The 25384-nt window shown below is 40.8% G+C and overlaps 1 protein-coding gene across 2 annotated transcripts in view; it reads right to left on the reverse strand.

Annotated features, from left to right (window-relative positions):
* Positions 1-10541: 10541 nt before the first annotated feature.
* CFAP54 (cilia and flagella associated protein 54) overlaps positions 10542-25384 on the reverse strand; it is a 293191-nt gene continuing 278348 nt past the window's right edge. For both annotated transcript variants that reach the window (XM_057316516.1, XM_044384508.3), the window contains one exon: positions 10542-10875. In XM_057316516.1, coding sequence (XP_057172499.1) covers positions 10756-10875 — 120 coding nt within the window. In that variant the 3' untranslated portion in view covers positions 10542-10755. The remainder of the gene's footprint in view (positions 10876-25384) is intronic.

Genomic DNA, 25384 nt, shown 5'->3' on the forward strand with positions numbered 1-25384 from the left:
TTTTCAGAAGTTTGAACGTGATTTGCTTGCGTATGGGTTCTATTTTAAAAGGCAGAGATCATTTCTACGAGCCAGAGGTGTGGGCTGACCTTGATGCTTTCCATTCCACAAGTTTACTGTCTATTTTTCCTTCTGTGGTGCCTGATTTGATATTAAGTTCATCTAGTGAATTTTTGTATTTCAGATATTATAGTATTCAGTTCTAGGATTTCCATTTGGTTCTTTTTTTTTTTTATATAGTTTCCATATCTTTCTTAACACTCGTCATCTCTTTACCCATTATGTCAATCTTTCTAACAGGTTCCTTTATGTCTGTAACATAGTTATTTTAAAGTCTTCATCTGCAATTTCTAACATCTGGGACTTTCACAGATGTTTGACTATTTTCCCCCTTGATTGTGGGCACATTTTCCTGCTTCTTTGTATATATAGTAATTTTTAAATTAGATACTGGACATTGTGGACAATATATTGTAGATGATACATTATCTTCCTCTGAAGAGTACTGAGTTTTGTTTTAGCAGACCATTAAACTACTGACAAATTACCTTCATCCTGTGGAGGTTTGATGGGACGAACTCGCTTTGCCCTAAGGCCTCAGTTGTCATTCTTAGTCCTGGGATTCGCATTCTTAAGGCATGGCCCTCTAAGGGTTCCAAAGAAAAGAACAAAGAACCTAATAAGCCCCTTCTATCTGGCTGGACTTGAATTACAAAACTTGTCTCTGCAGCACCAGGCCCCTGCTGAAACTGCTGTTCGGCTCTTTTAAACTTCCAGCTGTTACTTTCCACTGGATTCCCAGGGCTCTGATTATGTGCAAGTGAGAGCCAACAATTTGAGGGGAATTTGTGCAGATTTGGGGCCTTCCCACCCTGTCTCCCAATTTTCTGAACTATCCTTCCTTAATCTCTAGCTACTCTGACAACCCCACACTGCGCCTTGTGAACCCTCAGTCCCATCCACCTGCCCCTCCTGACTGAGCTCTGTACCCCTCTTGTCCTTTACAAGGCGATGAGCACCCTCAAGGAACAAGACATTCAAATGCGGATCTTCGGGTGCCTGGGTGGTTCAGTCGGTTAAGGGTCCAACTCTTGATTCCAGCTCAGGTGGTGATCTCAAGGTCTCGAGATCAAGCCCAGCGTCAGGCTCTGCGCTCCACAGGGAGTCTGCGTGAGGCTCTCTCTCCCTCTGCCCCTGTCCCTGGTGCTCTGCTCTGTCTCTCCCTCTCTGCCTCTAAAATCAACAAATCAATCTTTTAAAAAATTAATAAATGAATGTGGATCTTACGTAGTTTTTTTTCCCTTTATTTCAAGGATCATGTCCCCCTCGATTTCTACATATTGTCGGCCATTCCCCAGGGCTCCAAATAGTTATTTGAATTCTGATTTTATAATTATTTATACGTCTTTTTAGTCCTAAGTTCAAGATTGTTACGACCAGATGATAGTTCAATGAAAACTACTCTGCTAGTAACCAGAAGTGAATACCACTTATTACTAAAAAAAAAAAAAAACCCAACAAAAAACTCTGGTCTTTCTAGGCAGAACTGAACTTTCCTGAAAGGTGCATGTGATAATATAAGATGTAATTAAAGTAAGAGATAACTGCACTGCGGATCCAGGACCCACAGCCACTACTCCAGGTACTTTATCCCTCCCCAGCTTATGGATGAGAAAGCTGAAGTACAGAGAGGTTAAAAAACTTACCCAAGTTTATGTAGGTGGTCAAAAGGAAAGCCAGGCCTCCAGCCCACATGGCCCGATGTCATTGCTGGCTGTTTTAGCCACTGCACGGTGGCAATATTTAATTGTGGGCTGCTCTTCAGTGTGGCCTTTCCTTGATGGAGACAGTTCATTTTTTTTGAAATGTATTTTTTAAATGTATTTTATGAAGAGAGTGAGAGACAGAGACAGAGAGAGAGAGAGAGAGCATGAGCAGGGGGAGGAGGCAGAGGGAGACGGAGAAGCAGACTCCCTGCTCAGCAGGGAGCCAGATGCAGGGCTCAATCCTGGGACCCCGGGATCATGAACCTGAGCTGAAGGCAGATGCTTAACCAACTGAGCCACCCAGGCGCCCCTGATGGAGACAGTTTGGAGGGGATTTAAGCTTGCAGCAGAGGACTGCACCGAATAAACTTCATGGTTCTCTTAAACCAATGAATCCATTATCCTATAAAAATTACAATCTCCAATCAACCAAAAATATTTTCATATCAGAAAAATTATTTTCCCTCAGTCAGAAATCCAGAAAATGTACACATAAAATGGTATTTCCATGTATACTCAGCTCCCGCAGAATCGTTTCTCTTTTCTCGACTTCAGAGTTTGACTTACAGCACCTCGAGCAGAACTGTATATTGCGGTTTCGCCGGAGCTGCCACGGAGCTGGCTGTCTATTATGTCCATTCCCAATGCAATGTTGAGATGGAGAAACCAACTTCAAGCAATTCAAAGCATCGACCTTTGACGTTTTGAAAGACAGCCGTTTTGGTATGTTTTTCCATGCCACCCCTAATGCACTGGAAAAGTACTTTTAACCAAAAAAATTGCTCTAAGGGAAAAAGCTACGTTTAATTTTTTTTCCTGAAACTTTCTAATATCAATAAAAATATCCCTTTTCCTGATACCTGTCTTTTGCTACATGCCTCCCAAATTCTTTTAAACTGACGAATCAGAAGTGGTTATTGTTTTGCAAAAAACAAAAGAAAAGAAAAATTCTTGAAAGTCTGCAAAATACAACCCTTGGAAGTCTTCAGTCCTCCAGATGATCGATGAAATGGGCTGTCTTTCATCGTAGGCTGCCCTCGAAGAAACAGTTCATTGAGAATATATTCTCTTGAGTCCACCCAAGAAAAAATGTTCTCTGGAGTTAGTACTGGGAATAGCGGGGCTAGAAGCACAAGGTCTGCTGTGCCTCCCAACACTGTCGCTGTTGTAATGCATTGCGTTTCTTGTCAGCTTCTGCTGCCTGAAAGCACGCAGCCGCCCCTGTGGCTGACCCCTGGTGAGCGTAAAGGTGGTCATACCATCTTTTTTTTCAGGAAATTAATTCAACTCCTGGCTTCATCATAAGTAAGATGATGTTTGTGTTCTACCTTTGTTTTCTTTGCCTCCTTTTTCTTATCTGGCTTTAATTAATCTTAGCTTTGTGTTGAATACATAATTGTAAGCCCTCTTCCATCCTTTTTGAGCAGGTCTGAAGATAACTAAGTGATCGAAATTTGTTGTAAAACTACTGTTAAAAATAGTTTTAAAAATAAAAGCCACCAAAGTATAAATGAAAGTCGAGAGAGGCAGATGAAAACCTGAAAACGATGTCACAAATTAAATGGAAAGGGTTAATATCCTGGACGTTGAGGGATCTTGGAAATCAACAATAACAACAACAAAAAAATCGGTGGACGTACAAGTAAAAAGTTGAGTAAAGGTTTTGAAGAGGCATGAAAATAGAAAAAAGTGTGATGAGCAAATAGCAAATGAAAGAACCATTCAACTTCAGTTGAATCAAAATTTAATGAGAAACTTTCATTAAAAAATGGGGAAATAAATTCGTTGGTTTCCTTGAACTCCACCTACCTTGCTCCCTGATCTTGAGAACAGGGCAGGGCAGACATGCAAATATGCATGCGTAAAATAAAGTGGGTCCCACGTGGGCATGTGTGTGGTACGTGGAGGCAGCAGGAGGCAGCAGGAAAGACAGGTCCGAGGTAGGGGAGATGCCTGGGCCGAATCTAGAATGAAGAGCTGGTATCATTAGATGTGACTCTTTTTGAAGGGAGTAAGTGCTTTTCTTCATGTCTAGTCTCTGGCATGTAGTGGGCACTCGATAAATGTTTTCTCAATGAAAAAAGTGAGAAAGGACATTCTTGCTCAAAAGCAGAGGCACAAAATAATGAGTAAAATCCATCAAATAACAAATGTGTGCATGAACAAATGCGCTAAGTTTTTCAGGGAAATACTAGTGTACCTATGAAGGAGATTTATTTCTATTTTTTAAAAAGATCTTATTTATTTATTTGACAGAGAGAGAGAGCGCACAAGCAGGGGGAGCAGCAGAGGCAGAGGGGAAGTAGGCTTCCCGCTGAGCAGGGAGCCCGATGCAGAACTCGATTCCAGGACCCTGAGATCATGAGTGAGCCCAAGGCAGACACTTAAACGACTGAGCCACCCAGGTGTCCCTAAGAAGGAGATTTAAATGACCAGCCTCCAAAGGACAAAACAAAGATTTGATATATATTTTTTTCCTTCCTATGGATCATTACCATATACTTCATTCCTAGGAAGTAGGACTCTGGACAATACCTTTGGATCTAATTACATCCTGATTTTTCTAACTGCATCTCATCCAGACCACCAGGTCTAAACACTCCCAATTTGGGTATTTTCCCAATCGATGCACTCTGGAAAGGTATGTGTGCCGCACCTCCGGGAGTACGGCTAGTTGCCGCAAATCTCGATACTTTTCAGTCTAAGGTTGTGTTTTTCTGGCTATTCGGGAAGACAACTAGAAATGCTGTAGGACATATATTTAAACGTTAATGTTGATTTTTTTCACAGCAGTGGATTTCTGGGTAACTTTTATTTTCTACTTTGTACCTTTCAATATTTCACAAATTCTCTATATTAGTCCTGAATTGTTTTTGCAATGACATGAAGAGAAATCAGTTCAAGTTCTTCTTGTGAATCTTGTGGGGGAGAATTAAATTAGGACAGCTCTGAAACTCTTAGAAAATCTTCAAATTATTTGGAAATCTACTGAATTTTCTTTCACATTGTGTACAGTTTTAAGGGAGGATTCAAGCTGACTTGCACTTGGGCAGAATGTGGTTTTTAGACCTGTTTTATTCTGAGTTATTAAATAAAAAACATATAAATGTTTTGTAAATATAAAACAGGACCAAAGGCAATTTAATAGCAATTAACTGTGTTGTTTCCAAAGCTCCAGTTGAAAATGTCCTTGTTGTAATAAAATTCCTGTGCCTTTTAACCCAGCGTTTTAACTAATGAATTTAATTATGAAAAAAACTGCTGTCACTAAAGCCTTCCTCTTAATCATGCCTGTATTTATGACAAAAAAAAAATCTGTTGCTATGGAAATTTTAGTGTCAGAGTTGCATCTCATAAAGTTCTACTGAAGTGTAAAGAAAAACAGGAAACAAGTCTTCAGGAAAGAGAAACTTCTTCCTTAATATATTTTTAAAAACATTGAAATTATGGATTGTAGATGGATTTCACAAATGAACCTCATTTTGCATAACAAGCAGTCATGTAAAAAGTTCTGCATATATCTAATTTTGGAAAATCAAAGTATAAGTAGGGAACGTACCATTGACAGGCATTGCACGGGGATCTGCCTCCGTGTAATTAAACATAGGTTGAGGCTTTACTACCTTACATGAACAATTAATATTTTTGTAGATGGAGTTTTCCAAAATCGAGCACATATATAATTTGACATTAGTTTCAAAATGATTTTTCGTTGTCATTAAAACCCCAAATGATGGAACCACAGCTATACGATGAGACCAGAGTCACAACTCACATTTCATAGTTATTTACCGATAGGTGAGCCGATAACCACACAAAGCATGCTGGCCGACGAGATGAAGAAGGTAAATGACGCGCTTGCTTTTAACTCATGAAATATCTCACGTGTGCAAAAAGTAGAGGCTGATACAACAAACCCCTGGCTTAAAAAAGATAATTTTGCAAGTCCAAATGAAACTCCTTGGGCTTTCTTGTTAGATCTCATTCCCCCTCCTTCATCCAAGAGGGGGATCCAAACCGGAACTTGGGGTTGCCCATGAACCTGCATTGAAAAATGTTTTTAGTAGATACTTACACATCCATAAATACTCTCTATTATGTCATTTCCCCTGTTCTAGTAACTTTTATATAAATGGTGTCTTCGTATATGTTTTCCGCAACACTTTTTTCTTTTGGTCAACCTTCTTTTGAAGCTTATCCAGATAAATACATCTCTTTAATTCATTTACAACAATTCTGTTACACATTCCTTTCTAACTTCTGTGTACTAACCTACTGTGTGACGACACCGTCATTTATCTATCTATTCTCCATCTGGGGGATATGAGGTAGGTTTGTATTTTGGGGGTTTTGTCTTTTGCTATTGTAATCAGGGCATCAGTGAACACTTTTGCACAAGTTTCCTTGGGCACGTGGGCAAAGGTTCTTTGGGGGATAGACCACAAACATTTCAAGTATGGGAAAAGGGGAAAAGGTGGTTCTACAGTGGGCTTCCTGGCCCACTGTTCTCCCCTAATCCACAGCTACGGGGTTGTCCAAGCCTGTGCACACATAGATGATATTAAATTACTAAAATTTATGTTTCCATAGGTTGAAGATAGCTTTGATGACATTATATATATTTCACCTAGGTTTCCAGGCTTTATGGACATTGTACATTTCCTCAACACATTTCCAGGATACATGAGCAAACAATGAAGTGCCAGTCTCAAGCTAAATGAAAGCTGAAGGAATGTGGGGCAGGCTCACACACTTATGATGCCCTTGAGTTAAGGTTATAAGACTGCACAGTGAAAATATAACAATGCGAACCTCTGAGCTGAAGGGTGCTATTAAGAGCCAAATGAGCAGCGCACCAGCCAGTGCCCAAGGAGCTCTGGGAGCCTGATGCTCTGCCATTTGAACTAGGATGGAGAGATTCACATAATGCGCAGAAGGAGAAGGAAGAGCAATGCAGACTAGAGACAGAAACCGAGTTTCTAGTACTCTCCAGAAATGTGCCATTTCAAACCCCCTGCAATTCAATGAAGGAGAACAAGTCAGCTGGGGTGGGGAATGTGTAAAGCGCCTACACATGAAGTGAACCGAGACTACTGCATTTAAGCCTCTGAAGAGCTGGCAGGTGGTCAATTTCTAAAGCAATTTCTTGGAGATTGATATGGAGAAAGATATGGGAAGCTCTGGGGTTTTATTACCCATCACTTAGCTGCTGGCACTGGCTCCTAGTCTCTCGCTGCCTGCTTCCCTCCCCTCTCTTTCTGCTTCCCCTCTTCTTCCCCTTTCAGTTTGCGTCCTGTCATTCTCTGTTATAATTAAAATAGAAAACATTGCAGGTGTCTGCTGTAAAGCATTTGCAGATACCGTATATTACATGAAAAAATAAGCAGCTGCAAATTGTGTAATTTGGTCTTAAAAAAAAAAACCTGAAAGACATTTCTGGAAATAAACACATCTTTCATCCTGGTAGGTTTGAATTTTCTTTTTGTTTGTACTTCAGCCCATTTGCTCGCCATTTCCTCATTCACTGCCTTGTACAGAAAGTTTCAGCTTTATCTAGTGAGTGTTCCTATTTTAGAAGAGATGGGGGAATTTCTGGAATCATGGCTTAAAATGGGGCAACTGTGTCTATAGGGCGTGGTGCAGTTTTAGGCAGTGTTTCTCTCAGTCAAAACAACGCCTAAGAATAACAGCAGCTGTAAGTGACTAAAAGTGGAGAAAAAGTAAAAATGTGCTGAAATATTATTTGTGATAGTTGGAAGGGATCCGCCATCCCCAGAGGAAACCAGTATATTGGCATGGATGACAAAGGGGATCCATCCCTCCACCCCCGCCGCCACGTTTCCTTGGGGGTATCCATTCAGGTCTGCAAGTCATTCAAAAAAATTTGCTCCTAGAGCAGACAATAGGTGTTCCAGCTTTAGCTTGAGGCTTTGCTATGTCTTCCTTTTCCTTGACTTTCAAATTTCCCAGAGCAGTGGGGTAGGTGCAAGAGCTGGAGAAGCCAGTGTAGCAATGAAGAGTTCAAATTCTCCAGTCAGAACGAGATTTAAATCTTGGTTCTACCTCTAATTGTGATCATTAGGCAAATTATTTAATTGCCTCATGCTTTTGTTTCCTTATCAGTAACCTGGGGTCAGTCATTCGATGTGCACCATGGTCATAATTCTTGTGAGGACAGAAGGAGACAATGCATATGAAGTATATATTAATAGAGTGTCCAGCATGGTAATGCTCCAGAAAGGTTAGGCAGTAATGGTAGTGGTAGTGGTGGTGGAGGTGGTGGTGACACCTTCCCTTCCCCTCCTTTTATATCCCCACAGAGCCATCTTGCCTGGTCACATCCATCCATCCACCCATCCACCCATCCAAGAAGTGTTATAGACCTCTATTATGTGCCAGGCATTATTCTAGGGTTCTATAAAGCAGTATATGCCTTTATATCCATTCATATTTAAAATAAAGAAAAATGAAAAGCACCCAGTTAACATATACACTCCTAGGAAATTGATATTAGGTTGAAGTGAATGGCCTTGGTTACTAGTGGTGCTATATTTCCGCACCTATATTAAATGTGTAGGCGATTTGTTGCGCTTTTTTGCCCTTGGTGGCTAAACTTCCCATAAGTTAAACTTTCCCTGTGAGAAACACAAAAGCCTTGAAAGCATTCTCTCTCCCACAATAGAAATTTATAAACTCCAGTCTCTGGCCAAAGGATTTGGAAGCCCCTTACCACATAAGAGTCATCACTATCTTAACAGCTTTTCTGCAAGACCCAAACTTTATTTCATGTGAAGGTTTAGTCATCAGGCAATTTCTTTTTCTGAATTCAATGGAAAATATTTTGTTCTTTTCTCTTTCTCTTTCACTGCAGCATAGTTTCCTACTGGCTTTTTCTCTGTTTCTTCCCTGTCCATTGTATACTGAATACCTATCTTCTCTGAAAGCCAGCCCAGCATTCCTTTTTCTTTTTTTTTTTTCCTTTCCTTTCTTTCTTTCTTTCTTTCTTTCTCTTTCTTTCTTTCTTTCTTTCTTTCTTTCCTTCCTTCCTTCCTTCCTTCCTTCCTTCTCTTTTTCTTCTTTCTTTCTCTTTCTTTTTCATCTTCCTTCCTTCCTTCCTTCCTTCCTTCCTTCCTTCCTTCCTTCCTTTTTCTTCTCTTTCATTTTCACTTACTCAACATTTATTGAATGTCCACTAGTGTTAGGAATTTGCCACTCCTCTCCTTAATCACCAGTAATAGTACCCCATGATATACTGAATCAAGCCTGAAGTCTTCACTCTAGTTCTACTCTAAGAGTTTATCTCATTTTCCATTATGATTGTCCACTCCACATGGGTAGCAGGAAGATCCTTGACATATAAACCATATTCATTTTCATTGTTATGTCTCTGTTCTCCTACAGCATCCTCCCTACCAGCAAATGTCTGACTATCAAAATTCTTATCATTAAAAGTCTTCTTAAGGTTCATTTTCCCTACGTAGTATTCTAGGACATTTCTACCTTGGCTGCTCCCAGACTTTGGAACTTTGTGGATGTGTAACTTAAAAAAAAAAAAAAAATTCCAGGGATCAGGGGCACCTGGATGGCTCAGTTGGTTAAGCATCTGACTCTTGGTTTCAGCTCAGGTCATGATCTCAGGGTCCTGGGAGTCCCATAGGGCTCTGTGCTCAGCATAGAGTCAGCTTGTCCCTCTCCCTCCCCCTCCCCCTCTGCTCCTCCCCTCCACCCCCACCCCCACTTGTCTTTCTCTCCCAAATAAATAAATAAAATATATTTTAAAAATCAGGGACCAATATAAAGTTACTATTTTTTCTTTTGTTATAAAGAACATTTAAAATACTTAAAACAGTTACCAGCTACTATTACCACGGCTTCATAAAAGAAAAGCCAATTCAACACCAACAAAGCAGAAAATTCATAATCAGAATAAAGGGCAATTCATTTAACACAATGAGCTTTTGACGTACTATATGCTGGCTAATGAACACAATAATAGAAAAGAAAAAAGAAAAGAAAAGAAAAAACGTTAATGTTATCCTTATTTTTTTTTTCTCATTTTACCTTAACAATTCATGGGCCAGTATGCAGGAAGCATGTAGGTACAGGCTAAATAAAATGGATCAGAAATGCATGCTTCTCTTCCAACTTGGCCGGGAAATGCTAACTCCTAGCGCAATGACTGTTACTACCTCACGTGTTGCGCTAAGCCCCTTATTACATCATCTCAATTTAATTCACACAGCAAGCCTATTAATAGTCCCATTCTACCGGTAAGAAAACGAAGGCTTGAAGAATTTATTACTTTCCTAAAGTTGCACAACTCTGAAGTGGTGAAGTTACTGTTCAAACTCAGGTCTATATAATTCCATAGCCCGTGCTCTAAAATTTCATGCAGCGACAGAAAATATGAAAGGTCTTAATTAGCTACATATTTCTTTCCAAGCCACACAGAAAAACTGCCAGCACTGAACTGACCACATGTTGAGGCTTAATCCAGAATTTCTCATCTTTGGCCCTATTGACATTCTGGGCCAGGTTGTGGGGGGCCCTCCTGGGCATTTTAGGACAGGCAGCAGCTTGCCTGGCTTCTACCCACTGCAGGCCACTAGCACCCTCCTCCCAGGTACAGCGATCGAGGTGTCTTCAGACATTGCCTCCTGTCCCCACTGTTTTAATCCAGTCTTGTTCTATGGGCACATCTAAAGACAACCTACATGCGATCTATAGAAACACGGGGATAGGGGCACCGGGCGCACACATATTTTCTATGAATAGTTCTGTAAGACGGTTTTAATAAGCAACAACATCGTCATTTAATTCATGCAATTTAAGACACCCCTCAAAATTACAATGTTTGAGGAAATTTAGCTTATGTACGAAACAATTTTATTTTGCTTGTTATAAGAAGACAGTTCCACAAATGTATTCAAACCAAGAAAAACAGCATCCACTAAATCCTTTACAAGGTTAGTTAACATGTAAAGAACGTTTAGGGAATAATCGACACTATCCAGTTGAAAAGGCTTCCTCCAGATACGATACAACCATTAGCAAGATCAAAAAGTCTCTCAAGATTGAATATAGATGGCAGCGAGATATCAAATGGGACCTAAGGAAAAGCAGAAAGTGTTCATGAAATGCATCGTTTCAAACTGTCGGCTGAAGTAAAGTTCTCAAACATACAAATACCAATTCCATATAATGGTTTTATGTGAAAGATATTTAACTCTTGCCTAAGGCAAAATGCAAAGTTTCATATCTCTGCACGGCGGAAATGTCACACGTATCATTTTAGATCCTATTAAGATTCACAGATGAGCCTATAAAACAGCAGATATTTTAGAAAGACGGACTGTTTGCCTCTCTGTAATCACTGTATGTGATTCTAAAGGTAGGACTTTGGCCCTGTTCCTAACAAAATGCTTTCCTCCGTAACAGGCTGCCCAGTTGACAAATCTCCCTGTCTCACTCTGAGCTTAGGTCTTGCCACAATGAAGCAAGTTATGTTTGGCGCTCACTCTCTCCGAAAGGGGCACTGGGTTACCATGCTGAGAGCTAGTGCAGTCAGTCACCTGAACAGAACGAATGATGGAAAACAGGACTGCCTTTATGATCACAGCACTGGCTATTTCACTGAGAGAGAGGCAGGAAGGAGAGAATAATAAACGGGAAGGAAGTGAAACGTTTCCTGGGGACCTACTTTATGCAGATCTAGATACTTTGGAAGATGAATGAGCAAATGTCATGTAGAATGACCACCGCGGATTAGATGCTTGTGGACCTAAATTCTGGTAAGAAATTAGAAGACAAGTTTTATTAGTTTCTTGTCAAATTGTTCAACGAATCTTTTATTCTTAAGAAAACACTGTGAACCTAAAAGTGGAGGCTGGTTTTTATTTCTTTTTCTTCACTTCGTTAGATTAAAACAGGACCAAAGTATTCTAGTGCTTTCTATCACTTAACATAATAAAGAGGTGAAAACAAATTAATAATGTCCTCCTTTCTCACTCAATCCTGAAGAAATAAGTATTACCAGTTTGAGGAGTATCTTTCCAAGACTTTTAAAATCCTCTTATGAATTATGTATATTCATGTGGGTTTTTTCTTTTCCTTTTTTTTCCTTTTTTTTTTGAAATAGGATAACTAGCTTTCCATTATCTGCTTTTTCAATTACTAATATGTAAGGGAAATCCCTCTTTTTTATTATAATAATATTTTTTTATTATATTATGTTAGTTACCATACAGTATATCCCTGGTTTTTGATGTAAAGTTCGATGATTCATTAGTTGCGTATAACACCCAGTGCACCCTGCAATACGTGCCCTCCTTACAGAAATCCCTCTTTAATCAACTCAGGGAGGCGGAATAACTACATGGAGTTTAAGAGTTTGTGTTCTGGAGTAAGACTGGGTTCAAATTCAGACCTCACCACACAGCAGCCATGCGAGCTTGAGTAAAATATTTAATCTGTTTGAATTTTAACTTCATCATCCATAAAATAGAAATAACATTGTATTACAATTATTATTACAACATATTGTTATTACAAGATGGAACGAGTTTATACATATAAAATACTCAGAATGGTGCCTAGCACACAATGAACACACAATAAAGGCTACACGTTACTATCATTGTCGAACACATTCTTTTTAATGCTACAGAACAATGCACGGGATGGGCGCATCCTATTGTCCAATCACTCGCCATAGAGGTTGTTTCTAGTTTTTGACATGTTTGCTTATTCATGCACATCCTTGCGTTTCAATGCTTCTATTTCTGTACTACTGATCCCCCAAGATGGTTTGGTTTAGTCAAAGGGTGTTTACATTTTACATTTTAACGTTTCTTGCCAGATTACTTTGCAAATATGTTATGATAATTAACACTTCAACCAGAAATAGACAGATGTATAGACACCCAGTTGACCTAGATCTGTTTGTTGAAAAGACTGTTCTTTCCTCATTGCACTACAAAGTCACCTTTGACGTAAACCAGGGGACCGAAGATGCAATGGACCTCTTTCTGAACTGTCTTTTGTTCCACTGGTCTATATCAATACTTACTCCAATCCCACACTGTTATTACAGCTCTTTCATAAGATTAGATAACTAGAAGTGTAATTCCACCAGCTTTGTTCTTTTTCTAGGTGGTTTTGGCTATTCCAGATTCTTTGCATTTCTGTGTAAATTTCCTGGTACTACGGTAAATGATAGCTTTTCAAATCTGTCATTAATAATTTTTTCCTGCTGTATAGAAAAAAGTTTATATTTACATTCATATGCATATAGCAACTTTGTTAAATTCACTTATTCATTCTAAGAGTTTATCTGAAGACTATTTTGGATTTTCTATGTCTATAAATAATAAGATTTTTATTCCTTTCTTTCTCATACCTTTCTGTTTTCTTCCTTTACTTCACTGGCTGAGAATCCCCATGCAGTACTAATTAGAAATGATGACAGGATGTCATAAACATATGATTAATTGACTTCTCAATTCAGGGAAAAGGGAAAGGTTTATTTAACGAATGGCATCGTAAAAGTGTCTACCCCTAAAATTCCTTCTTTTCTTTACTTATGTCCTCTACTATTTTTGTTAAATTTATTCCTAGGCATTTTATATTTTTGTTACTATTGTGAGTGTTTTAAGGTTTTAAAATTTCTGTTTAAAAGAAATTTCTGTTTAAAAGAACAGTCTGGCTCAGTGGGTGGAGCACGTAATTCTTGATTTCAGGGCTGTGCGTTTGAGCCCCATGTTGGGTGTAGAGATTGCTTAAAAATAAAATATTTTAAAAAAATGGTCATTCTTAGTAGAAAGAAAGTTATTAATTTTTCTATCAGCCACTTTATCATATTCTCTTAATCATTTTTAAAACCCTTACATTTTGGTTTTGCAGTTTTATCACTTACAAATAAATATAACTTTGTTATTTCTTAGTATTTATGTTACTGATTTTATTCTTTTGCCTTATTGCAATAGCTAAAAATTTCAAAGTAATACTGATTCCTAGAAGTGCTATGGAGTCCTGTGACTTCTAAAACTTTTACTTAAATTAGGAATAGAAGGAAACCACCTAAACATGTTCCAGGTAATTTATGAAATTTTATTTTATTAGACGGTAAAATTAAAAAGCAACCAGCATCAAAAACATGAAGTCCAGTTTTAAAAAATGTTGAGTTAGGTGAAAATTTATCTCACACCGGAAGTACATCAATGCTATAAACATTAAGAGAATCTGAATGTGCTTTAGGAAGTCAGAGTTATATCTTTTTCCCAGAGAGTTCAAGATTTTACAAATTAGAATTTATAAGAGTTCAAATAAAATGATAGAGTTAAAAGGTAAAGTATTTCTTTAGACATGTTTCTTGATCTCTACTCAATCTCGATACCTGGACATTTAAAGTAAGCCTATTTAAAGTAAGCTTATAAAGTTTTATAATGTGAACACACCCATGAGGCTCAGAGACTTTTTTTAAAAGATTGATTCATTTACTCGAGGGTGGGGAGGGGCAGAGGGAGAAGGAGAGAGAGAATCTCAAGCAGACTCACCATTGAGCGGAGACTGACTGACCCCAGGCTCAATCTCTCGACCCTGAGATCATGACCTGAGCCAAAGTCAAGAGTCGGTTGCTTAACCCACTGGACCACCCAGGTGCCCCAGCGGCTCAGACTTTCAGCGACTTACCCAAGCTCCCTCAGCTAGTACGTATCAGGATTTATACTCCTGGTTCCTCTGAACACGTTCCTAACCACTCTGCTGCACAGCCTCTCCCCTGCTGACCAACTGTCCTCTGAGTGCCCTCCCACCACGTGTGGCCACCCTGGAAAGCCCCTGTTCCCTGCATCCTCTCCTCCTACTCCCACCTGACCGCAGTCTCCTGCTCCTCCTGTGGGCTCCGTGGTGCTCTGGACTCTTTTCCAGTTCTGATTTTGGAAATTTTATGGAAGCTTCTAGGGCAAGTGAAGTTAAGCTTAGGTGAAATTACTGAATTTCTTATTTTTTTTTTCACCATTCAATACAGACAGACAGGATTGGCAATGGTATAACCATGGGGGAGTCTTCTACGTCTTTTGTAAGTAGCTTTGAGTCCAAATTGTCCTGGATAAGGTACCAAGGAGTCCTGGTTCCTTTTCATGGATCAAGAAAGGCTTTGTGGAAAGAAAGGAAGAAAACAGCCTAGTAGGTAAAGCAGACTGTAAATTAGTTCAAGTAGGTTATGCTTTAAGGGGCAATATTAAAGAAACGGTGATGGTTCTACCTGCCTGGAAAGGATAGAAGTTGGAAATAACAGGAAGAAGGGAAAAAAGGTAATCAAGTTGGGGCACACTGAAGAGGTTCACAGGCCAGGATTGAGCTTGTCTGGGGGAGTTCTGAAAGTCACTGGAGAGTTAAAGGTTATTTGCCAATGTTATATTTTATATGAGTTTCTGCATGAAAACTAGATTCTATCATAATGAAAGATTTTATTACTTCTGTTCTTTTGTTCCAATAGCTTTCCTTGACTGAAAGAGAAATCATATAGTCTTCAAAGTATCTATGGTTTTTCTCAATCCTGTGAGCTTTTATTGAGCACCTATGTTCAGAACTCTTCTTGCTTCTCTCTCAGCAGTGTCAGTTGCCTTTTCGTTGATTCTAAATGTTAATGACCAAGAAGAAAGGGAGGGAGAACACTGAATTCCCACTACTCAATCAGGTTTGCCTCCTCTTGTAATTGGTAAGTGGGTTATCAAAAACTGTGGGCTTTGTGATATGGATGGCCTTAACTTTGCCTCCTCTCAAGAACTTGCAAACACAGAGAGCCAGAGCCATGGGGGAAGAAAGGTTTAAGAGCTTCAAGGTAGGAAAACAAATGTGTTTTCATCCAGCATTCTCACATACAAGTTTCCGTACCATGTTATAGTTCTATCTCAGTACATCCCCTGAGTCTTTGAAGTTAATAATTTATTAGATTTCTTTTCAGACGGGGAAAAACATGCATTCCAAAGTAGGAAGGATAATATGATACTAGTTGACTTAAGAATCAATATCATGAATGACTGGTGACCCATCGGATAGAAGTTCTAGATGAGAGGGAACTAGAGAGTTTTGGTTTCACTGAACTTCATATGTTCAAGAGAATCCCACTCCTGACATGATAGATATTATCTCGCCAATCGAACAGAAATAGCACTCGGGGCGCCTGGGTGGCGCAGTGGTTAAGCGTCTGCCTTCGGCTCAGGGCGTGATCCCGGTGTTCCGGGATTGAGCCCCACGTCGGGCTCCTCCACTGGGAGCCTGCTTCTTCCTCTCCCACTCCCCTGCTGTGTTCCCTCTCTCACTGGCTGTCTCTCTGTCACATAAATAAATAAAATCTTTAAAAAAAAAAAAAAGAAAGAAATAGCACCCAACTCTTAAGAAGGTGAGAAGGGCTTGTATACAACTCTACCAGACCATGGGAAATTTTACACTTTGCTGAGAAAATGATTATCTTTTCCATCACTCTAATTTTGTGTTAATAAAACTTTAAATATGACAGAAAAAAGGTTCTTTTTAAAACATAGTATGAGATCTAAAGGTCATTCTGGTAAGATGGTAGAAATATTTTAAAATTAAATTTTAAAGAAATAACATTATCATAAAGACATCTTGCAGAGAACAAGAAAATTAGAAATTAAAGATGGGAGAGAAAGCATTTGTATAGAAATGGGTTCGAATGTTATACTATCTAAAAATAGGATTTATTCTTCTTAAATCATCATCATCACCACCACTGTTGTCACTGTCACCATGCCACCACTGAGCCTTGGCCGTGCATGGCATTTCCTTGAGCTCTTTGAGCAGAGTTCACCTTTTCATAAAGGACAATTCTTGTTCAGACACGTTGTCCCACGTGCGCAGGAAACCAAATGTTTCAGTCAGGCCAGAAACTTTCAGCAACATTAAGGGTCCCTATCTCTCTTCTTATATTGAAGTAGATACCAAAAATGTTTTGAACAATGGCCTCTTTATTGGACTACATGAAGAATGCCTCCCTAAGGGAATATAGATTAGGGGGGACTGGGAGGAGTTAAGATGGCGGAGGAGTAGGGGACCCCTTTTTCAGCCGGTCCCCTGAGTTGAGCTGGATAGGTACCAGACCAGCCTAAACAACCACGGAACCAGCCTGAGACGCAGGAAGATGCATCTGGATCTCTACAAATGAACATCTCCAGCGCTGAGTATTGAGGTACGAAGAGGGGAGCTGTAAACCGTGCACGGATATCGGAAGATAAACGGAAGGGGGAGGGAGCCGCCGCGTTCGGGCGCCGGGAAGCGGCAGCCACCTGCACGGGGGAGCGGGCGGACTCACAGAGGGCACCCGCGAGAGAGCGGACTGAGACCGGTGAGCCGTGAACGCGCGCGCCACCAGGCATCTCCCGGAACACCGGAATCCCGGTGTGCTCACGGGATCCAGACTGAGACCGGGAACTCCCGGAGCGCGCGCGGGGCGGCTGGCGGCTGGCGGGCCACCTGCACGGGGGAGCGGGCGGACTCGCGGTCGGCACCCGCGAAACAGCAGACTGAGACCCTGAACCGGGTGCGCGCGCCACCAGGCTTCTCACGGAACTCCGGAATCGAGGTGTGCTCACCGGGCATAGACTGAGACCGGGAGACCCGGGAGCGCGCTGGGCGGCCGGTGGCTGGCGGCATTAGAAACACAAAGGACAGAGACGGGGCGGCCGGTGGCTGGCGGCATTAGAAACACAAAGGACAGAGACGCGCTGGCCCTGGAAGTGAGGGCAGGGACGCCGGGGTGGGGCGCACATACCGGGACGCTGCAGGGTTGAGCAGCACCAACAGTAACAGAGTTAAAGTGGCCAGAACATTAGTAGAGAACGGGCCGCAATCCCTCTGTTCTGCGACAATGCAGCCTCTGCTGCTCTGACCCTCAGAAGAGGCACAGCAAACCGCCAGGGAAAGCCGCCAGAGAACAAAAGCCTGGAAATACCGGCTCAGGGAGTGCCCATCCCCATCCCCCCTCGCAGGGGACACGGAGACTCTACCCAAACAGGGTTGCCTGAGTATCGGCGCGGCAGGCCCCTCCCCCAGAACACAGAAGGCAGGCTGAAAAATCAAGAAGCCCACAACCCGGGCGCCTGGGTGGCGCCGTCATTGAGCGCCTGTCTCCGGCTTAGGGCGTGATCCCAGCGTTCCGGAAAGGAGTCCCTCATCGGGCTCCTCCGCTGGGAGCCTGCTTCTTCCTCTCTCACTCCCCTGCTTCTGTTTCGTTCTTGCTGACTGTCTGTCTCCCTCTCTCAGATAAGTAAATAAATAAAATCTTTAAAGAAGAAGCCCACATCTCTAAGATCCCTATAAAACAAGGGGCACGGCCTGGGACCCAGTCAATAATTTTGGGCTCTGGAAACCCCGCAACCTCTCTTCATCAGAATGACAAGAAGGAGAAGCCCCCCCCAGCAAAGAAAAGACAGTGAGTCAGTGGCCTCTGCCACAGAAGTAACGGATATGGATGTAACCAAATTATCAGAAATGGAATTCAGAGTAACAATGGTCAAGATAATGAGTAGACTTGAAAAAAGTATTCAGGAAAATATTACTGAGAATATAGAATCCCTAAGGGCGGAAATGAGAGCGAATTTGACAGAAATTAAAAATTCTATGAGCCAAATGCAGGCAAAACTAGAGGCTCTGACGGCCAGGGTCACGGAAGCGGAGGAAAGGGTTAGTGAATTGGAGGATGGGTTAATAGAGGAAAAAATAAAAATAGAAGATGGTCTTAAAAAAAATCCACGCCCACGAATGTTGGCTACGGGAGATTACTGACTCAACGAAACGATCCAATGTTAGAATCATCGGCATCCCCGAGGGGGTGGAGAAAAACAGAGGTCTAGAAGAGATATTTGAACAAATTGTAGCTGAAAACTTCCCTAATCTAGCAAGGGAAACAAAAATTCGTGTCCAAGAGGCAGAGAGGACCCCTCCCAAGCTCAACCATGACAGACCTACACCACGTCACGTCATAGTGCAATTCGCAAATATGAGATCCAAGGATACAGTATTGAAAGCGGCCAGGGCAAAGAAATTTCTCACGTACCAAGGCAAAGGCATCAGAATTACATCAGACCTGTCTACACAGACCTGGAATGAGAGAAAGGGTTGGGGGAACATTTTTAAAGCTCTTTCAGAGAAAAACATGCAGCCAAGGATCCTTTATCCAGCAAGGCTGTCATTCAGAATTGATGGAGAAATAAAGACATTTCAGAATCGACAGTCACTAGCCAATTTCGTAACCACGAAACCAGCCCTACAGGAGGTATTACGGGGGGTTCTATAAAAGTAAAAAGGCCCCAAGAGTGATACAAAACAGAAAGTCACAGCCAATACAAACAAAGACTTTACTGACAACATGGCAGAATTAAAAGCATATCTCTCAGTACTCAGCCTGAACATTAATGGTTTAAATTCTTGCTTCAAGCGCCACAGGGTTGCAGATTGGATAAAAAGAAATGACCCATCCATTTGCTGTCTACAAGAGACTCATTTTGAACCCAAAGATGCATTCAGACTGAGAGTAAGGGGATGGAGTACCATCTTTCACGCAAATGGACCTCAAAAGAAAGCTGGGGTAGCAATTCTCATATCAGATAAATTGGATTTTAAACTACAGACTATAGTTAGAGATGCAGAAGGGCACTATATTATTCTTAAAGGAAGTATTCAACAAGTGGATATGACAATTATAAATATATATGCCCCCAACAGGGGAGCAGCAAGATACACAAGCCAACTCTTAACCAGAATAAAGAGACATATAGATAAAAATACATTAATAGTAGGGGACCTCAACACTCCACTCTCAGAAATAGACAGAACACCCTGGCAAAAACTAAGCAAAGAATCAAAGGCTTTGAATGCCATACTCGACGAGTTGGACCTCTTAGATATATATAGAACACTACACCCCAGAACCAAAGAATACTCATTCTATTCTAATGCCCATGGAACATTCTCAAGAATAGACCATGTTCTGGGACACAAAACAGGTCTCAGCCGATACCAAAAGATTGAAATTATCCCCTGCATATTCTCAGACCACAACGCTCTGAAATTGGAACTCAACCACAAGGAAAAATTTGGAAGAAACTCAAACACTTGGAGACTAAGAACCATCCTGCTCAGGAATGACTCGATAAACCAGGAAATCAAAAATCAAATTAAACAATTTATGGAGACCAATGAGAATGAAAATACAACAGTCCAAAACCTATGGGATACTGCAAAGGCAGTCCTAAGGGGGAAATACATAGCCATCCAAGCCTCACTCAAAAGAATAGAAAAATCTAAAATGCAGTTTTTATATTCTCACCTCAAGAAGCTGGAACAGCAACAGAGGGACAGGCCTAATCCACACAAGGAAGCAGTTGACCAAAATTAAAGCTGAAATCAATCAAGCAGAAACCAGAAGTACAGTAGAGCAGATCAACAGGACTAGAAGCTGGTTCTTGGAGAGAATCAATAAAACTGACAGACCACTGGCAAGACTTATCCAAAAGAAAAGAGAAAGGACCCAGATTATTAAAATTATGAATGAAAAAGGAGAGGTCACGACGAACACCATTGAAATTGGAAGGATTATTAGAAATTTTTATCAACAGCTATATGCCAATAAACTAAGCAATCTGGAAGAGATGGAATCCTTCCTGGAAACCTATAAACTACCAAGATTGAAAAAGGAAGAAATTGATTTCTTAAACAGGCCAATTAATTATGAAGAAATTGAGTCAGTGATAAACAACCTTCCAAATAACAAAACTCCAGGCCCGGACGGTTTTCCTGGGGAATTCTACCAAACATTCAAAGAAGAAATAATACCTATTCTCCTAAAGCTATTTCAAAAAATAGAAACAGAAGGAAAGCTACCACACTCATTCTATGAGGCCAATATTACCTTGATCCCCAAACCAGGCAAAGACCCCCTCAAAAAGGAGAATTACAGACCGATTTCCCTAATGAATATGGACGCCAAAATCCTCAACAAGATACTTGCTAATAGAATCCAACAGTTCATTAAAAGGATTATCCACCACGATCAAGTGGGATTCATACCTGGGATGCAAGCATGGTTCAATATTCGCAAATCAATCAGCGTGATACATCATATCAACAAGAAAAGACTCAAGAACCATATGATCCTCTCAATCGATGCCAAAAAAGCATTTGACAAAATACAGCACCCTTTCCTGATTAAAACCCTTCAGAGTGTAGGAATAGAAGGTACATTTCTCAATCTCATAAAAGCCATCTATGAAAAGCCTACTGCAAATATTATTCTCAATGGGGAAAAGCTGGAAGCCTTTCCCTTAAGATCAGGAACACGACAAGGATGCCCACTCTCGCCACTATTATTCAACATAGTACTAGAAGTCCTTGCAACAGCAATGAGACAACAAAAAGGGATCAAAGGTATTCAAATCGGCAAAGAAGAAGTCAAAATGTCTCTCTTCGCAGACGACATGATACTCTATATGGAAAACCCAAAAGAAGCCACTCCCAAACTATTAGAAGTTATAGAGCAATTCAGTAACGTGGCGGGATACAAAATCAATGCTCAGAAATCAGTTGCATTTCTGTACACGAATAACGAGAACGAAGAAAGAGAAATCAGGGAATCCATCCCATTTACAATAGCACCAAAAACCATACGTTACCTTGGAATTAACTTAACCAGAGACGTAAAGGACCTTTATTCTAGAAACTATAAATCACTCTTAAAAGACATTGAGGAAGACATAAAAAGATGGAAAGATATTCCATGCTCATGGATCGGAAGAATTAACATAGTTAAAATGTCCATGCTACCCAGAGCAATCTACACTTTCAATGCTATCCCGATCAAAATACCGAGAACGTTTTTCAAAGAACTGGAACAAATAGTCCTTAAATTTGTATGGAACCAGAAAAGACCCCGAATCTCCAAGGAACTGTTGAAAAGGAAAAACAAAGCTGGGGGCATCACAATGCCAGATTTCGAGCTGTACTACAAAGCTGTGATCACAAAGACAGCATGGTACTGGCACAAAAACAGACACATAGACCAATGGAACAGAATAGAGAGCCCAGAAATGGACCCTCAGCTCTTTGGGCAACTAATATTTGATAAAGCAGGAAAAAACATCCGGTGGGAAAAAGACAGTCTCTTCAATAAATGGTGCTGGGAAAATTGGACAGCTACATGCAAAAGAATGAAACTTGACCACTATCTCACACCATACACAAAAATAAACTCCAAATGGATGAAAGACCTCGATGTGAGACAGGAATCCATCAAAATTCTAGTGGAGAACATAGGCAGCAACCTCTACGACATCAGCCAAAGCAACCTTTTTCATGACACATCCCCAAAGGCAAGAGAAACAAAAGATAAAATGAATTTATGGGACTTCATCAAGATTAAAAGTTTCTGCACATCCAAGGAAACAGTCAGAAAAACTAAGAGGCAGCCCACGGAATGGGAGAATATATTTGCAAATGACACTACAGATAAAGGACTGGTATCCAAGATCTACAAAGAACTTCTCAAACTCAATACACGAGAAACAAATAAACAAATCAAAAAATGGGCAGAAGATATGAACAGACACTTTTCCAATGAAGACATACAAATGGCTAACAGACACATGAAAAAATGTTCAAAATCATTAGCCATCAAGGAAATTCAAATCAAAACCACACTGAGATACCACCTTACGCCAGTTAGAATGGCAAAAATAGACAAGGCAAGAAACAACAATTGTTGGAGAGGATGTGGAGAAAGGGGATCCCTCCTACATTGTTGGTGGGAATGCAGGTTGGTACAGCCACTCTGGAAAACCGTGTGGAGGTCCCTTAAAAAGTTAAAAATTGAGCTACCCTATGATCCAGCCATTGCACTACTGGGTGTTTACCCCAAAGATACAGACGTAGTGAAGAGAAGGGCCATATGCACCCCAATGTTCATAGCAGCAATGTCCACAATAGCTAAATCGTGGAAGGAGCCGAGATGCCCTGCAACAGATGACTGGATTAAGAAGTTGTGGTCCATATATACAATGGAATATTACTCAGCAATCAGAAAGAATGAGTTCTCAACATTTGCTACAACATGGACGGCACTGGAGGAGATAATGCTTAGTGAAATAAGTCAAGCAGAGAAAGACAACTATCATATGATTTCTCTCATCTATGGAACATAAGAACTAGAATGATCAGTAGGGGAAGAAAGGGATAAAGAAAGGGGGGGTAATCAGAAGGGGGAATGAAACATGAGAGACTATGGACTATGAGAAACAAACTGAGGGCTACAGAGGGGAGGGGGGTGGGGGAATGGGACAGACCGGTAATGGGTAGTAAGGAGGGCACATATTGCATGGTGCACTGGGTGTTATACACAACTAATGAATCATCGAGCCTTACATCGAAAACCGGGGATGTACTGTATGGTGACTAACATAATATAATAAAAAATCATTATGAAAAAAAAAAAAAAAGATTAGGGGGGACTACATCCACTGGGTGTATGTTGAAAAATCAATTTTAGGATATGCTCATAGTTTACAGTTGTGGAATAATAAAAAATAAGTAATTGTTCTTTGTCCTAGATTCCTGGGATAAAGCTCCTAAAACCACTGGAAATTTTCCTTTGTCTGCTAATAAGATGACTATGGGAGGGAAGGGGCCTGATAGCTTCAGGATGGAGCTGGTCACTAGGAAAACCAACCATGTGATTGGAGGGTTGGAATTTTCAGCCATAGGCCCTGATCTTTGGGGAAAGGAGCAGGGCTGGAGACTGAGTTTGATCACAACGGCCAACCATTTAGTCAATCGGACCCATGTAATGAAACCTTCATAGAAACCTTATAATCCCAGGTTTCAAGGAACTTCTTGGTTGGTGAACACACTGATGTGCTGGGAGGGTGGGGTGCCCCGAGGGGGCATGGAAGCTCTGTCCCTCACCACCCCCATATCTTGCCCTATGCATCTCTTCTATTTGTTCCTCAGTTGTATCCTTTATAATAAACTGATAATTGCAAGCAAAGCACTTTCCTGAGTTCTGTGATTCATTCTAATGAATTATCGAATCTGAGCGGATATAACGGGAACTCTCAATTTGTAGTCTGCTGAGCAGAAGTGTGGATAGTCTGGGCACTTCATTTGTAACTGGCATCTGAAGTGGGGGCAGTCTTGGATTAAACCTTTCATCTGTGGAGTCGAGGCTAACTCTGGGTAATAGTGTTAGAATTGAATTAAATGGTTAGACACCCAGTTGGTATCAGCAAATTGCAGAATTGGGGGAAAACCACCTAACAGTCATATCTGGTATTATGTAAATTAGGGCAGTGCTCAGCTAGTGAGTATCTTTGGGCCTTTGGGGCCTTCTCCTATGCCCCCCTCCTCCTTGGTAGCTTTTCAGTGTACATCGCCCTTCACACGCTTTCCCAGGCCAAGCCGAGGCACTCCTCAATGAAAAGTGATGGAGCTGGCAGTGGTATCTCCATTATGGGGACATGCTTTTCATAGGGAACTATTTAAGAAAACATTCCGTAAGGCCAAAAGAGATCCTTAAGAAAAAAGCGAAAGTTTAGGCTGTTCATATCAGGCTTCTAACTGCTCAAGAGTCTGAAGCCCAGAGAAAAGAGCCTTTGAAATGTGACACCCTACTGTGCAAGAAGAGCAGCTGCTCTCTCCCTCTCTCTCCAGGAAAGTATTTTTCACCATATAAAGAACTAATAAAGGGTCTCAAACAGGGCAAATCCCCTTTAAAATATCAAAAGCTCTAATCAGAACAGGAAGGATGAGTTATGCAACCAACAAGGAAGCGCATGGGGCATAAAGGCTAGATGCAAGTTCATGGCCGGTGGTTCAGGGCTTTATGATCAGGGCTTTGGGGGAAGAGTGAAAGTTTCTGGGAGAGAGGATTTAACGGAAATGCCTGTATTCAATGTGTCACAAAACTGAGTGCCTATTTCTCGTTCTCCGTGGAGACGCAAGAGTATAAATTCTGATACAGTACTTCTGTGAGAGTACATCACTTTACATCACTGCCTTTATTTCCAGAAGAGAGCCTTAAAGCTTTACCAAGTCCTTGTTTTTCTACTCTGAAAATATACATTTTCTAAGAAAGGAAGTCTGCATTTACTGAGGATGGAAAATGGGCTGGAGTCTTTGTTCTACAGAGTTTATTTCATCCGTAAATTAACTGTTAAATGGAGGTCAGGAGAAAATGTTATTGAGCTATGGGGTCACATTGAAGAGTGTAGTTTTAATCATGATTGGGTGACATGTGTACCATGTTCTCTCCCTACTTCTCAGCTGGAAAATAAACTTCAAGCCAGAGTATGCTTCCTAGTTCCTTTGGAACTCTTCTAATTCCAACAAATAAGGATTAATTGAGCACTCATGTATTCATCACCAGTCAGGGTTTTTATTTTTATTTTTTAACTCACTGCTGAGGTTCAGGCTCCTGGGAACTTAGCTGATCTTTGGGGAAAGGATGGAACTTAGCTTCCAGGAAGCTTATTAGGAAATACACTTGGGATCAACACTCATGGGGAAAGGGAAGACAGCAGGATTAGCTGAGCGGGAAGACCGGCTGCAAT

This window comes from Ursus arctos, unplaced genomic scaffold, assembly GCF_023065955.2.
Source record: "Ursus arctos isolate Adak ecotype North America unplaced genomic scaffold, UrsArc2.0 scaffold_21, whole genome shotgun sequence".
Taxonomy (NCBI): domain Eukaryota; kingdom Metazoa; phylum Chordata; class Mammalia; order Carnivora; family Ursidae; genus Ursus; species Ursus arctos.